The sequence below is a fragment of the Lissotriton vulgaris genome, chromosome 1_1 (genome assembly GCF_964263255.1).
Source record: "Lissotriton vulgaris chromosome 1_1, aLisVul1.2, whole genome shotgun sequence".
NCBI classification, from domain to species: domain Eukaryota; kingdom Metazoa; phylum Chordata; class Amphibia; order Caudata; family Salamandridae; genus Lissotriton; species Lissotriton vulgaris.
The window spans coordinates 1,878,703,268-1,878,718,907 of NC_141685.1; the positions used below are offsets into that span (position 1 = coordinate 1,878,703,268).

Sequence of the window (15,640 nt, forward strand, 5' to 3'; positions counted from 1 at the left end):
CCGACTTCGTCAGCCCGCATGCCCCCCCCTCCGCTGACTACATCCTCCTGGGGGACCTCAACTTCCACCTGGAGAACAACAACGATCGCAACACCACCACCCTGCTCGACAACCTCGCCAACCTCGGACTCAAGCAGCTGGTATCCACCCCCACCAACCTCGCCGGACACACACTCGACGCCGTCTTCTCATCCAGCAAAGACATCGTCTTCAGCCACGCCACTCGACTCCACTGGACGGACCACAGCTGCGTCCACTTCACCTTCAGAAGAACGACGATCCACCACCACCAGCAACCGGTTGCTCGAAGAAGCTGGAACAAGATCACAGCCGACCAGCTTGCCGCTTCCCTGAGCCAACACCCCCCCGCCAGCTCAGCGAACCCCAGCCAGGCCGCCGACAACCTCACGAAGTGGATCAACAACTGCGCGGACGAACTCGCCCCACTGAGGACCCCGCCTAGCAGACCCGGCAGCAAGAAGGCCCCATGGTTCACCGACGAACTCAAGAGCTCCAAGAAGAACTGCCGAGCCGTCAAGAAAGCCTGGAGAAGGGAACCAACACCGGACAACATGACCGCCCTCAAGCTTGCCACCCGGAAGCACCACGAACTGATCTGCGCCACTAAGAAAACTGCATTCAAGGACCGGCTAGACAACAACGCACACAACTGCAAGGAACTCTTCAACATCGTCAAAGAGCTCTCCAACCCCAACGCCGAAAACAACAACATCACCCCATCGCAAGACCTCTGCAACTCCCTCGCCTCCTACTTCCACAACAAGATCGCGGACATACACAACAGCTTCAGCACTCAACCGACGCACGCCACAACCGAACCACCGCCCCCCACCACCACCCTCCGCGCCTGGACTCCGATCAGCACCGAAGACACCATCCGCTTGATGAACTCCATCCATTCCGGATCTCCGACCGACCCCTGCCCTCACCACGTCTTCAACAAGGCCGACGCGGTCATCGCACCCCACCTGCGGGACATCATCAACACCTCCTTCGACACCGCCACCTTCCCGGAGAGCTGGAAGCACGCCGAACTCAGCGCCGTACTCAAGAAACCTACAGCGGACCCCACCGAACTCAAGAATTACCGCCCCATCTCGCTCCTCCCGTTCCCAGCCAAAGTCATCGAGAAGACCGTCAACAAGCAGCTGGCCGCCTTCCTCGAGACGAATGGATCCCTCGACCCCTCACAGTCTGGCTTCCGAGCCAACCACAGCACCGAGACCGCCCTCATCGCTGCCACCGATGACATCCGAGCCCTGATGGACAACGGAGAAACAGCGGCCCTCATCCTCCTAGACCTCTCCGCGGCATTCGACACTGTCTGCCACCGCACCCTAGTGCAGCGCCTCAGCAACGTCGGAATCCAGGAGAAGGCACTGGAATGGATCATCTCCTTCCTCGACGGAAGAACACAGAGAGTCCGTCTACCACCGTACAAGTCAGAGGCCACCGAAGTCATCTGTGGCGTCCCTCAAGGATCCTTGCTGAGCCCCACCCTCTTCAACGTCTACATGAGCCCCCTCGCGGCCATCGCACGCCAACACAACCTCAACATCATCTCCTACGCTGACGACACCCAGCTGATCCTCTCCCTGACCAACGACCCCGCCGCCGCCAGAGCCAACCTTCACGAAGGGATGAAAGACGTAGCCGAGTGGATGACGACCAGCCGCCTGAAACTGGACTCAGACAAGACGGAAGTCCTCATCCTGGGTTCCTCGCCCTCCGCCTGGGACGACTCCTGGTGGCCCCCCGCCCTGGGCAGCGCACCCAAACCGACAGACCACGCACGCAACCTGGGCTTCATCTTGGACTCCTCCCTCACCATGACCAGACAAGTCAACGCCGTCTCCTCGTCATGCTTCAACATCCTGCGCATGCTACGGAAGATCTTCTGGTGGATCCCCACCGAGACCAGGAAGATGGTCACCCAGGCCCTCGTCACCAGCCGACTGGACTACGGCAACGCCCTCTACGCCGGAACCACCGCCAAGCTCCAGAAGAGACTCCAGCGGATCCAGAACGCCTCAGCCAGACTCATCCTCGACATCCCACGACACAGCCACATCTCCGGACATCTGAGAGACCTGCATTGGCTCCCCGTCAACAAAAGAATCACCTTCCGCCTCCTCACCCACGCACACAAAGCCCTACACGATCAAGGCCCTAGCTACCTCAACAACCGCATCAACTTCTACGCTCCCAAACGACATCTCCGATCAACCAGCCACGCCCTCGCCGCCGTCCCCCGCATCCGAAGAACGACAACAGGAGGAAGGTCCTTCTCCTACCTGGCCGCCAAGACCTGGAACTCCCTACCGACCGACCTGCGCCTGACCCAAGACCACCTCTCCTTCAGGAAGAAGCTCAAGACCTGGCTATTCGAGCAGTAGCAGCACTCCCCCCCCCCCCCCCTAGCGCCTTGAGACCCTCCGGGTAAGTAGTGCGCTATATAAATGCCTGTGATTGATTGATTGATTGATTGATTGGTTGTTTACTGCACTGTACTGAATTGCACTGTGACGCATTACCTTATTCCTTCCTTGCACAGGGCATGCTGGTGGCAATATGCATTACATTGTCTTCCTATTGCACTGTACGTGATTGCAGTGTGATGCATTGCTGTATTTCTTCCTTGAACAGGGCATGCTGGTAGCGATCCGAGTTGCATTATCTTGTGTTGACTCAATACATGTTGGTGAGGCTGCGCATTGATTGTTTCACTGTGGCACTGTACAGGAACCCATCGTTAAGTAGTGCAGTATTGCTTGTATTTTGCAATGTCTGTGATTCTAGTGATACAACGTACCTAAGCTGTTGAGAACAGTTAAAAGTCTGCGTAACTGTTGCTTAGAAGCGGTGGTTGGGGATTAGAGCAGCCCATCCCACTGGAAACAATATTACCCATTGTATATGTGTGGAAGTTGTATCGTGAGGTCATTTCGTATATCTTTCTATATAAAGTTAACTCGTTTTATACAAAGTCGTGTTGAGTCCATTTGTGGCGACATCATTGGGATTGCTGTGGACATGGTTGCACATACTGAACACTTGTGCCTTGGAGATAAGCCTGGCTGCTCATGTTAAGCTACTAAGGGGGTGAGCAGGGCTGTCTCAGAGGGTGTCCTTTCTTGGCCTAATGTGGGAGCCGGGGGGGGTCCAGGTCGCGCACTTGACAAAATGGTGCGCGCGGGAACGCCGGCTTCTAACAGTATGCTTTTGCTTATTTAGGCCTGAAATGATCGAATTCCCTTCCAGATTCTCTGACAAACTGCATTTCACTCATTTTCACTTTTTTAATTCATGGCTATTCTGCACCCTCCTTACCCGCTCTACACCGGGAAACCCCTAGGGTTACCTGTACTCATTATACATTTCTAATGCTCCTTATAATTATAATGTGCGTTATTATATTAAGTTGTTAAAATCTTATCTTTGTATTGCTCTGGTGGCCACATCTGGGTTAATTTTTTTAGTGTGCATTTTTGGTTTTCTTAATAAGATTGGCACAATTTGATGAATCTGCATAATATAAAAAAAACACATTCACTTTGGGTTCTTTATGGTAAGTTTTGAGTATATCCCACAAGCAGAGAGGGGGGCAAAAATGTTTTCCATTTTAACTCAACAACAAATGAGATTACTCAAAGCTTGCCATTTAAATAGAACTTTATTCAAATAAAAACCTTTAATTAGTTTGGTGTAAATCTATTTAGTGGTTTTTCAAGAAAGTAGTGTTTAAAAAGTGTTCTATCTGGCCATGAAACTTTAAGATTCTAGACATTTCAGGATAGTTAATCTATAGATCCTCCATTGTTTGGTAAATTCATCGAGGATTCACAAATCCATTAAAAAATGAAAGCCACACCAATGGAAGAGGGAGCTTTTTCTCCCGTCATACATTGCGGATTCACAAATCGTATCTTATACAGACGACATACAGCTAATACTCTCCCTCTTGGATCTCTGACCTTTTGTTCGGCTGAGCTTCCACAGCCTCCTCTTAATATACATTTTTTAGGTGCACCAGGGCAATCTTTGTTCTGGGTTGGGTAAATGTATTCTTGAAAATTACGGAGTAATGGTTCGGGGTAGCCGGGGTTGTGATACAGTTTTATTCGAATTCCCCATGCCTCTAGTTGCCTTTCCTCTTTTAAGATTTTTCCCGCCAGATCTTTGGAAATCCAGGTAGTTTTTGTTATTTCCTGCTCAGACAGATGTTTGTAAGTGATAAATTCTACGGCCTCTAGATCCTGGGTGTTTAATCTTCCCAGGTTTGTTATTGAGTTTAATACCCGAAGGATGTTGCTTCCGTTTAGAATGTCCTCTCGGCCCTTAGATCTGTATTCTGGGATGAATAGTATTGATTTGTAGTCGGCGTGATTGGCGTTCTCCGAAGGTTGTTCGGGTTTTTTTCCAATTCAGTCCTTTGGAATATTCTGAGTGCTTAGGGAGCTTGCCCTCTCTGGTTCTGTGGTCTCGTATTGACAATTGGATTGTGGGTATCGTAAGTGACATTGTCCAGAGATTGTTCTGATTTTATTTCATGTTCTGTTCTTTGGAGTGTTCCAGGGGTTTGAGGGACTCGCCCTCTCCGGTTCAGTAATTCCATGTTGAACTTTACCTCAGGTTCTTTTTTTCTTGTTGTTGGGGTCGTGGTGATGGCAAGTTCCTAGAAGTCTGAGCCCCCCATTTTTTGCGAGGCCGTGTTTTCAGCAGTTTTTGTTCCCACTTTTTGGGTTCCTAAGGAATTTGTTACACTGTTATTTATTGTCCCTGGATATTCTTGCTTTGTCAATTCTGCCACTGATCCCTTAATTTTGTCGGCTTCTGAAAGTTTGGTCTGTGGGGATGATATTTCTGGTCACAATAGAGCAAGGTCGTTAAGGGGACTCAGCTTGACTTTTGAGTTTAGTTCATCGTGAGTATTTCCTTGTTCCGTCTCGGGATCTGACACCGTTTTCTTTGTTTGTTGGAAGAACGATTTTATGGTGCATGTTTTCTTTCTCCCTTTTCTCTTCATTTTCCGTCTTTGTTTTGCTGTTTGCTTTCTGCCAAGCCATTGGTCTCCAGCTTCTGAGTTATTTGGCGGATCAGTGGGATTACACTGCAGCTGTTGTTCTTGTTGAAGCGAGTGTGAGGATCCCGCTTGATCTAATTTCAAGATTTTGTTCCAATGTGGTGTTTGTCCGTCCTGGACACCCTCTTGATGTGTGCTCAATTCGTACCTTTCCTTAGACCGGGCTTTTAAGCTGTTTGATTCCTTGCTAGATTTGAGATGATTCGTAGCCTCTGTTTTTAGCTTTGAGGCATAGTCTGCATTTTTTCTTTCTTCGCTTCCGACTAACATTGCTTCCTTTGGGAGTTGTTTGCATACTTTATGTCTGTTAGGAGATCGCTCATTACAGCCGGGAGGGTGGCTAGTTTGTCGATAATTGAAAAACACATGAAGCTTGGAGGATTGATTGTAGTTTCTGATTGGGCTCTTTTAATCAGCTCGTTCAGATCTAATAGCTTGTTGTCGATGTTGATGACATGTGTGGTTAGGCGGTTTAGAAGGGTTAATTGGATATCCATCTTGTCCGAGTGGTATTCCATGGCTTTTGTCGAGAGATTCATGGTGTTTAGAAGGGATGCCCATAGACCGCTCTCCTCTGTAGTTAGAGCCTTTGGCGTTTCATGTATTTTGCTTTCTATGCCGTGCAGTGGCATATCACACTTTCCCTGGGAATAGGTATCCACCATTTTTTCCCACTCTTCTGTTGTCAGGAAGGATGAGTTAAATCCAGCTGTACCCGGGGACCGAACCTGCAGTTTGTTGATGGACTTGTTTTCTGGGGATGGGGTTTAAATTTGGTTCCAGACGCCGTTTGTATTAGTTGTTGAGAATTTGTCTGTAGATGAGTGTTGAGACCTTACATCTTCTTCATTTTCTAGTTCGTCAGTATCGTTGCATCCCTCCTGTGTTCCTATGAGGAAATGTGGGATTGGGATGAGGGCTGAGCCGTTTGCGGCTGTTGATGCTAAGTCTCGTGTTGTATTTGGGCCAAGATGGCTGGATTGGATTAAGATGTTTGGTTCCAAAGCCACTCCAGGGGCCCTATGGGGTGGTTGTTTGAAAGGAATGGAATGGTTTGAATGGTTTTGGATTAAGGGGTTCTTGGGGTGCTTGGGGTGCTTGGGGTGCTTGTTATAGCCCGTCTCTTTTGCTCTAAATTGGGGCACTTCTTTGCTGCATTCTACGCTTTCTTTTTGCCGCCTGAGTTGATTCCCTTCTTTTTCGTTGTCTTGAGCACTGTTTTCATCTGGCTTAGGTTCAGACGTTGGGTCCAGGGGATGTTTTATTGTTTTATCGTTGTTCAGGGAGCTCGCCGATGCCGATGTCGATGCAGGTACCGTATCTAGATTATCTGGATTTTTTATGGGAATCTTTTCCGGGCACAGGGGGGAGGGAGGGCCCTTCTGTGTGGTGCTCCTGTGATTCTGCACTGCCCCGGCGTCTTTTATGAAGGCAAATCTGGAGTACATTTGTGGTTGGAAGAGGGGTGTTTGTGATTTGGTCTGGACTAACAACTGACCCTCTGCTTCTAATTCCCTTTCCGTATCCAGTTTGACTAAGGTTTCATCCTCTGTTTTGCTCAGTGAGTCGATTCTCATTGATTTCTCCTGGGTGTTTACGGGCACCTTGAGGATTTTCTTTTTCTTTTTCTGGTTGCTAATTACTGTTGAAATGCTCCGCCTTTCTTTGCCCGATCTCAAGTCTAGTTCCCTACCTGAGGTATCTGTCTATCTGTGTCTCTCTACCTGAGACCCGAAACAGGCTATTATACCTGTTGTTCCTGATAGGTATCCTAAAGCTCCTGCTTCCGCGCCTCTTATTTGGTTTCCCTGTTGACGTTTTGGGCTTTGTACACAGCCTGATGATTTCAAGTGAATCCAGGCGAATCCTGGTGCCAGATAACTTTTGCTCGTATTACTTGCCCACCTTCTCCTTGCTTTTAGACACTTTATCACCTTGTTTTGCTTGTGTTTCCTGATTTTCTTGATTTTTTTTTCTTGATTTTATTTGATCACCTCCTCTACCAGGAGTAGCCACGCGTCTTGCCTTGTCCTGTCTGCTGTGACACACTGTGTGTGGCACCCCCTAGCCGCCAGACTGGCCAAAACCAGCCAAGAACAGCCAGGTGGAGCAGCCAATGCGAGGTGGCGACGCAGGCAGAGCAGGTAAGTGCAGGTGTGGCTGAGGGCTGATGGAGGCTAATGAAGCAGGCAGGCGGTGGGCAGATTGAATTAGCCCCTCTGAGGCTTTTCACTAGGGCGACACAGGCAGCCACAGGACACAGGAGACAGGAGACAGGAGACACTGCTACAGACAATCACAGGTGTCAGTCGCTGTCACAGCATGTCCAGCTGAAGTTTGTACGGTTACAGGGCCTGCTGCTGTTGGGGGATACCAGGGAAGGAGGAGGCGCAGGACCGGTTATAGTGGATGCCCCCCCAGATACAAGCACTGCAACGGTTCACCTCCGACTCCGTTCACTGCTGCATTGGCTCCCTGCTGCTCCCTGGACTCCGTTCACCGCCGCGTTTGCTCCTTGGGCTCCGAGGCTCGCTCCCCGCCTGCCGCCTTCCACTGCTTTTCCGCTGAGCAAGCCTTTCAATCGCCTGCTTGCATGTGGCGGCGGCAGTGACGTTTACTGTTAGGGGCTGTAAGCCAAGGAAACGCAAAGTTTTTTGAAGTTACTGAGCCCAGTCGAGCTTTAGCTCTCAGGCTCCGCCGCTCCCCCACCACCGCTCTGAGCCCAACGGGGCAAGGGGCATGGGGCAGAGACAGGGCAAGGATGCTCGAAGAGCCTGCTGCGCTGCTGCGCTCATCTTGCTGACTCTGCTGACACCCCGCCCGGCCGCTCTGATCACTCCGGTCTACGGCGGGACTCCCGCCACTTTCCCAGCCAAGTTCTTTGGGAGCGGGGACACAGGAGCGGGGGGCACAGGCAATGAGGGCACTCAAGGCACAACCATGGCACAAACGCAGCGACTCTTGGCTTGACTTCTCTTGGTGCGGTGCCATAGCAGTGGCGGTAACTGCTGCGTTTCCCTCCGCTCCGCTGACGCCTCGCTCTGTGCTGCGCTGCTCTGCTCTGTGGCGAGATTGCAAACCCGGTCTGCAACCAAAAACGGTGAAAGGAGTAGACAGAATTCTGTGAAGCAAAGTTTCCATGGAATTCAGAGTGAGTTCTATTCCAGGGTTCTGGCGGCGGTTTCTGCATGGATGTCGCAGTTGGTTAAGGAATAAAGTAGAGCTCCTACCAGTATGTTGTGGGACTTCTTACAGATTCCTTTCAGCAGCAAAACGTATTTGATCCCTCCCCCAAACTCAATGCCCATGTCATGAACCTCGCATTATTTTTGACAATCAACTGAGCATGAGTCCCTAAGCAATTGCCCTAATCTCCTCCTGCTTCCACTCCCTGAAGATGATCCTCAAACGGTTTCCCACAGGCACACACAAATCTATCACCCAAGCCCTCATCAGGATCAAACTGGTGTATGGAAACACCCTCTACACCAGAATCTGCATGCAACTGACCAGATTCCTCCAAACCATAGAGAACTTGGGAGCCAGATCACACTCAACCTTACACGATAAATGCACACCTCCCAACATCACAGGGAACTCCCCTGACTGTCCATGCAAAAGCAAACTCTTTTCAAATTCGTCACACCAACACCTTCGGGCCTCAAACAACAGGGCTGCATCCTACCTAACCACCACATCACTTTCTCCAAACTCACCAGTCACCACCACTCAGCCGGACCTCAGCTTACACACACCTTATGCATATGCAGAACCAGAGCCGGCAGTCAGGCATTCTCCTACATACTGAACCAACCTGCTGCTGCAAATCAGATTCAATTCTCAAATTTTGCAAGAACATCACGACATGGCTCTTTGAATAGGCTCCACCAAATTAGCCCTAGGCCTGAACCTCCCGCTCCTGTTTCAGTGTAGGATATACCTCTAGCCGCGGCCCGTGGAGGGAGTTGTGGTGGGGCAGAAAGGCGGGGCGGGGGAGGGGCAGGGTGAGGGGTGCTAAAAACCGGAATATGGATAACTGGAGGTAAGTAAACAATTTAATTAATAAAACGAATTTCGGAGCGCCCGCTGCATCGCATTTTGCGATATAGGGCACGCTTCAAAATTTGTTTTATTTAATAAACTGTTTACTTACCTCCAATTATCCATATTCCGGTTTTTAGCACCCACCACCCTGCCCCTCCCCCGCCCCACCTTTCTGCCCCACCGGAACTCCCTCCACGGGCCGTGGCTGTATACCTCCCCCCGAATGATTGAGTGCTCTACAAACACATAATATAACAAATCTGGCTGTGGATTTGTGAAACCTCTACATTCTGATTGGCAGACTGTCACAGGAACATTTCCATTGCAGCCACTATTACTCAGTACGGTGCACCAAGTAACGAAAAAGAAAATGGGCCTAAGGTGACATTTATTTATTTCGTTTTACAGTTTATAAACTGCACTACCACCTAAAAGGCATCCTGGTGCTAGAGCATTCAACTGGTAGTCAGTCAGCAGCTCAGAAGATAAAGTGGCAGTGGGAGGTAGTGGGAGAAAAGCCTGGTTTTCCAACACTTCCTGAACCATAGGAGATCAGCTGAAAGCCTAACAGAGGCTGGGAGCCAGTTCCAAAGTTTGGCAGCCATCATTGAGAAGGCACATCCTTCCTATCTAGTCTTCTTAAAATTTGAAATACAAACATGATTAGCTGATGAGGAGCAGAGGTATCTGCCCGGAGCATATTTTTGTGAGGCGTACTGAAAGTTGACTTCACTACGGCCCTGAAGAGCATTAAAGACAGTACAAACAGCCTTAAAGGTGATTCTTTGCCTAATCTGGCGCTAATAAAGCTCCTTCAATGCATCTGATGTGGAGGATCTTCGAGGCCTATCCAGAGCCAGTTTGGCTGCAATGGCCTATACCCTGTGTAGTCTTTGCAGCAACAAGGCTGGAGCTCGTAGGAGAAGGGCATTACAATAATCCAGCCTGCTCAAGATTATGCTGCGCACAACCAGGGTTTTGGCAATGTTAGTAGCAGAGGAAGAAGTTTTTGCAACTCTCAAAAAAGCGAAAAACAGAGTCCAGCTCTTTTAGTGATGTGAACCTCGAAAGATGGCTTGCTGTCGAAGGTGACACCCTAATTATGGACCAAGTCCGAGGGGATGGTTCTTCCTGAAAAGGTAAAGGCCAAAAGTTGGCTGGGAGACTTACAAAAAATGTATCAGCAGAGCAACACAGAAGCTCTGTCTTGTCTCTGTTAAGTTTCAATAAGTTGGCATTTAGCCATATAGTGATGTCTTTCATGCAGTTGTGGAAAGTCTTGGTCTCGATCTGATGGTCACTATCCAGTGCCAGAATCAGCTGGGTGACAAGGCAAGACTTGCTTTAAAAAGTCTTGGATCAGTTTACATTGATTTACCTAGAGGCAGTTTTTCTTGATTTCAGTTTGAGGGATTCTTGCATCATGGTTCCCTGACAAGGTCTGCAAGCTGACTTCATGTCTGCCATTCCCACGCTTTCTAATCCTGGCAAGTGAAGGGTTACAAACTTTGCTACAGTGATTTGTCTTCTGATGATTGCTTCTGACATTTGCGGTTGCTGTTATTTGCTAAAAAAAAAGATAAGATTGTTCTGGCAGAAGATACATTTAACCTAAATACTATACAATTAAAAAGATGAGACACAAACCAACCATACTGAAATTAGCCTGCCTTATTCTTCTTTCGAATTCTTTGTGCGACTGATTAATGACAGAGTGGTGGTTGAAATGCAATGCATGTTTTGTGGATGGCCCCAAATTACTAGACGTCAGGCAGTTACAGACTTTTTAAAACATGTTTTCTACAATTATTTGAATCCTCAATTTAAACCTCAATGCACTAGTCATTTATCAATGAAAAGTGGGATGATCTGCAGTAATCCATTTAGCACTCATAAGGGGTGAATATGAAAATATTCCTTGATATTTGAAGGAGTATTACCTGCTTTATCGCCCCACATTGTTTTTAGACATGACAAGAGACACCACTTAAATAAACACTTATTCGGTAACTCTAAGTCATTTTTATCTCTCACTTTACCAATTTAGACTCTTCACTTGAAATTTATTGCGGTTATCAATACCTAAATGATCTCTGGCAAAGAGCCCCCTCAAGGGTCCAGTTTGGCATTGCAGTGCAGGCCCAACAAGGAGCTGCCCGATGATGAAGCATCCCACCCAATTATGTGGGTGAGGACTCGTGCTTCTGAATTATCAGATTCCTCTGACCTATCTTTACAATAGTCTAACATTCCCTTTCTGTAATATCCTAGGAACAGCATACTCTTAGTTTAATTGATGTATGGAGACATCTCTTTATTGAAGAATATAAGAACAAACCAGCAATAAAAGCATTCTATTTAAAAAAATGTAAACTAAATATATGATTAAGTTCGGCATGAGTAAAGTTAGTGTTGGTGGGGCTACAGAAATGCAATTAGATGCATGAATGCCATGTGTACATTCTGTATTTTAAGATGGAACTGGTGTTGAATCACCAAAAGTTGCAACTTACAAGTATGTAAAATTATGATCTAAGTAAGTTATGACATTTTACCTATTTATTAACGAACTGTGCCTTTAAACTGCACAACATGAACTATTTTTTTGCTTGTAAGTTTTTGCTTGCTCTAATTTTGGTTATTTCGTGGTAAAGTGAGATTTTTAAAATATATTTTGAATAAGCAAATGCTTTATATCCTTTTTTGTCATTTTATCCTAATAGAAAGTCTTTATATTTTCTGGGAGTATCCGAAAGAACCTAGATCCTTATGGAAATTGGAGTGATGAAGAAATATGGAGAGTTACAGAGGAGGTAATGTTTTGCGCCAATTTTGTTAGAAGCATTATTTTCATTCCTACAGTGCAAACTCACAAACTTATAGTTGTGTTCAAGAGCATGTATCCTTCCAAAAAAAGCATTCACAATTAAATATTCTCTAAATATAAACTTTCAAAACTGTAATTCCATTTTGAAAATGTGATCATATTGAAACACTGTTCATATTTTAAATCAAGATGATGAAAAGTTGAATTGTGTATCAACATCACACTAGTTACTCATGGTCTTTTAATATAGCTAGAAAAGCCTGAAACTAATCTACCCCCTGAAGATGTTATGGTGTCATTTCTATTGAACAAGTTCATTGTAGATAATTTTATTTAGGTTTAGGTCATCGTATTATATGAACCAGTGGATTTACATCATCATGGGGTTTTCTTCCTTTACAGAATATATATTAACATAATTACTACACTAGATAGCAGGCACAAGGGGTCAGAGCGTGAAATGGGGACCTATGCTTGTATGCAGTAGTGGGTGTAATACTACCCTCAGATATGACTGTTAGGAGCATCAGGCGGTAAACAGTGCCTGATGGATTTTTATATCCTGCCATCGGGAATGATTAATGATTTGCCATTACTAACTTACTTAGATTGTTCCACATTTAGACCATCTTATTCCTGTAAATATATGTGGGTGGTGATAGTAGTGCCAATCCCAAATTGCTCTTAGATAAACAGCACTGTTTAAGGGAAGGATCCCAGGGTTCTCCAGCTACCTTGGGAGAATAAAGATGCTTCTTGCCGTGAAGAAGCCACACATGGCCCAGTTCTAGTTTGGTTGGCATTTCCATATGGGATTAGTTGCATATTTCCTCATTGCAGAGTCTACCACGTACTGGGAGAATCATTCTAATGTGTACAAATTACTTTCTCAGGTTAGTTTGTCCTACATATTTATTAATTAACTCAGTTGTGCATCATCTGCAAACAAGGCAATGTTGATCCATACTATATCCTCTCATTAATATATTACAATGGTGTTGAGCAAAATCAAAATTCTCGATCTTGATATTTGAAGACACCATCGTCCTTTATTATACATTCACAGTCACACTTGCACATTCTAAAAAAGTGAAAAGTGAATAGAAATCTAGATCCACACCAAATGTTCCTGTGGAAAGCATATGGGATGTTATTTTTCAAACTAAGAAAAAACATCAGTTACATGGTGTGTATGATAATATAAAAAAAAGTTGACCAATTTAAACATGTGTCTGTAATTGGTCAAAGGTAAATGTATGATCGTACCATGATTAGTTTGGTTTTTCTGCTTAGATGAAAAAAGCACTAAAGATATTTCAAAATGGAGTTTTAACCTGAGGGTTTTCACCATACAAGAGAGAGGTTGGCATTTAGCCTTTGTCAAAAATCAACCTTGGTTCAAATGTACAAAGGAGACAGTTAGTCAGTCAGTCAAAAATATGTTTATTTAGATCTTAGACTTTAAAATAGCCCCTATTTAAAAATACAGTATTATACATTATCCCAGTCAATTATAGGTTTTTTTAAAGAATTTCACAGCTAATAAGTATCTTTCTATTGCATGGTTTACATCACCAAATAAACGTTGAAAATTGATTAATTAAAATCCTTTCAAAAATCATTTAAGGAAAATACATGTCTTCCTGTTGCACAAGTCATATCCTCATGTCCATTAAAACGCCACAGGCTTGCTTACGATATAATATTCCATACTTTCTTAGAATTAGCCTTAAAAGTGCTTTTTATGCCGACAATAACCACAAACAGTCTAATAAAATATGTAAAGAATCACAACTTGCATGCAAACCACATATACATTTTCCCTTGATATCTAAAAGTTCAGTATTTGCAGAATAACACAAAAAAATGGATTTATCCCCATTCTAAACGCTAGCACACCTAGCCTTAATGCTGAATTTGGTAAGGCATCAATATATGGAATCGCCTCATTATTTTACGAGGAGCATCTCAAAACTAGGTGGGTACATTAATACTTAGGTACCTCAGATTTTCTCCATGGCACATTTATTTTTTTAGTAAATAAAGCTCAACTTTAGAGATCCTTACCAGTATATTTGAGTTTCCTATATTCATTGATCATCTCCTAAATATATCACTGAATATCTTTCGGACTTCCTGTGCCTACCAAACACAGGAGACAGGATTAGGCTTGTGGATACTTTGGACATTCAACCTGCATGCAACCTGCGTGACTATTAAAATATGATTCAATTGGGATTTAATCTGCTGTGATGCCACTTTGGCATGGTATGTCTACATCCTGCCTGTTCTGTGCACAGCATTGGGCTCATTGTTGAAGCAATTGCTTTGTGAATTTGTCCAGGTTTTAAGTTAAGAACATTTGGTTAGTGTTTAAGGAAAACACATTGGTCTTAGTGCACTTCACCCACAGCTAAAGATATCCATCATTTATGCATTGATTAAATGTTGCCACGGCAGAAAGGATAGCAATGTAATAACCTAGAGTGTTGTTGTTTATTTTTGCTTGTTTGAATCAAAGCAACATATTTTGTACAAAGAATAGGGAACCAAGGTATGTGACTTTCTTCAGGGCAATCAGATTTAGGGAAGGTCTCTCCTGCAGCGAACCTTCTCATATGAGCCACAAATACGGCCTCGGCGTTACAGTATTTGGATAACTGAACTCTCCAACATGATGGTATCTTCTTTCCTGAATTATATTTACTATTCATGCCTCTCTGTCCACATGCTGAGCCGAACTCATCTTAAACCCCCTTACTACTTATGGTTCAGAGCCAGCAACAGGCATAGCAGAAAACAAGAAACTGAAGTTCAACTCCCATTTAGTCATTTAGTGGAACTCTGTTCTAATATGGTCACCAAACACAACCTTCCTTTTAGAACGGCCATCAAGCACGGAGGCCATTCAGTTAAGGCCACCAAATGTGAACACCATTTCAGCATATTCATTTCTGAGACAAAACTCTTTCTGTCAGGTGGAAACAGTTCTGAGAATATTAACTTCCTGTCAGGTTGGTTCCTGTTCAAAGACCAGCCCCTTCCTTTCAAGTTTTTCCTATTTTCCAGTGCGCAAGAGTTTCAGTTCAGTGTACCATTGCATTGTAAATCCTTTGGCTTACTACTGCTATTGGATTCTTTACTCCTGCTATGCTCTAGTCCTGCCAGCTCCAGCCCTACTCCAGTACTATTTGTTCCAGGCCTGCAAATTCCTGCTCTTTTCCAGTCCTGTCTGATCCGGCTCTACTCCAGTCTTGATGTTACCCAGATCTAAAAAGCCAGCCTTGCAAGAAGTGTCCTACAATTGTGTATCCAGGAATGCTTTTATGTCTTTGGGGTTTTTCCTTCTGGTGCTGCTTGCCACTCCTTTTCAGAGGGCACCCTCTTTGTAACCTGTTGCACTCAGAACAGGTAGTGTGACTTCTGAAAGGGGACACCTTTTTTCTTAAAGCTTTTAAGAATGAGGTGAATGAACTATAGTCAAATCTACAGAGTTGCATTCACTCCAATGGTAGCTTTTTTCCATCGAGTAGACTATTTTCCATCTATACTCAGCGTCAGAAACAAGGATGGCCACGAGTGGGGGACATGTATAGGTTGAAGAGAGTGGGGATCAGGGAGGAGCCCTGGGGCACTCCACAGCTGATCTCTGTAGTTTGTGAGAG

The 15,640-nt window shown here is 45.4% G+C and overlaps 1 protein-coding gene across 2 annotated transcripts in view; it reads left to right on the top strand.

Moving 5' to 3' along the window:
- The window catches only part of CFTR (CF transmembrane conductance regulator), a 1,194,762-nt gene that overhangs the window by 1,134,145 nt on the left and 44,977 nt on the right, over positions 1–15,640 (top strand). For both annotated transcript variants that reach the window (XM_086919414.1, XM_086919415.1), the window contains one exon: positions 11,872–11,961. In XM_086919414.1, the coding sequence (XP_086775540.1) occupies positions 11,872–11,961 (90 nt within the window). The remainder of the gene's footprint in view (positions 1–11,871; positions 11,962–15,640) is intronic.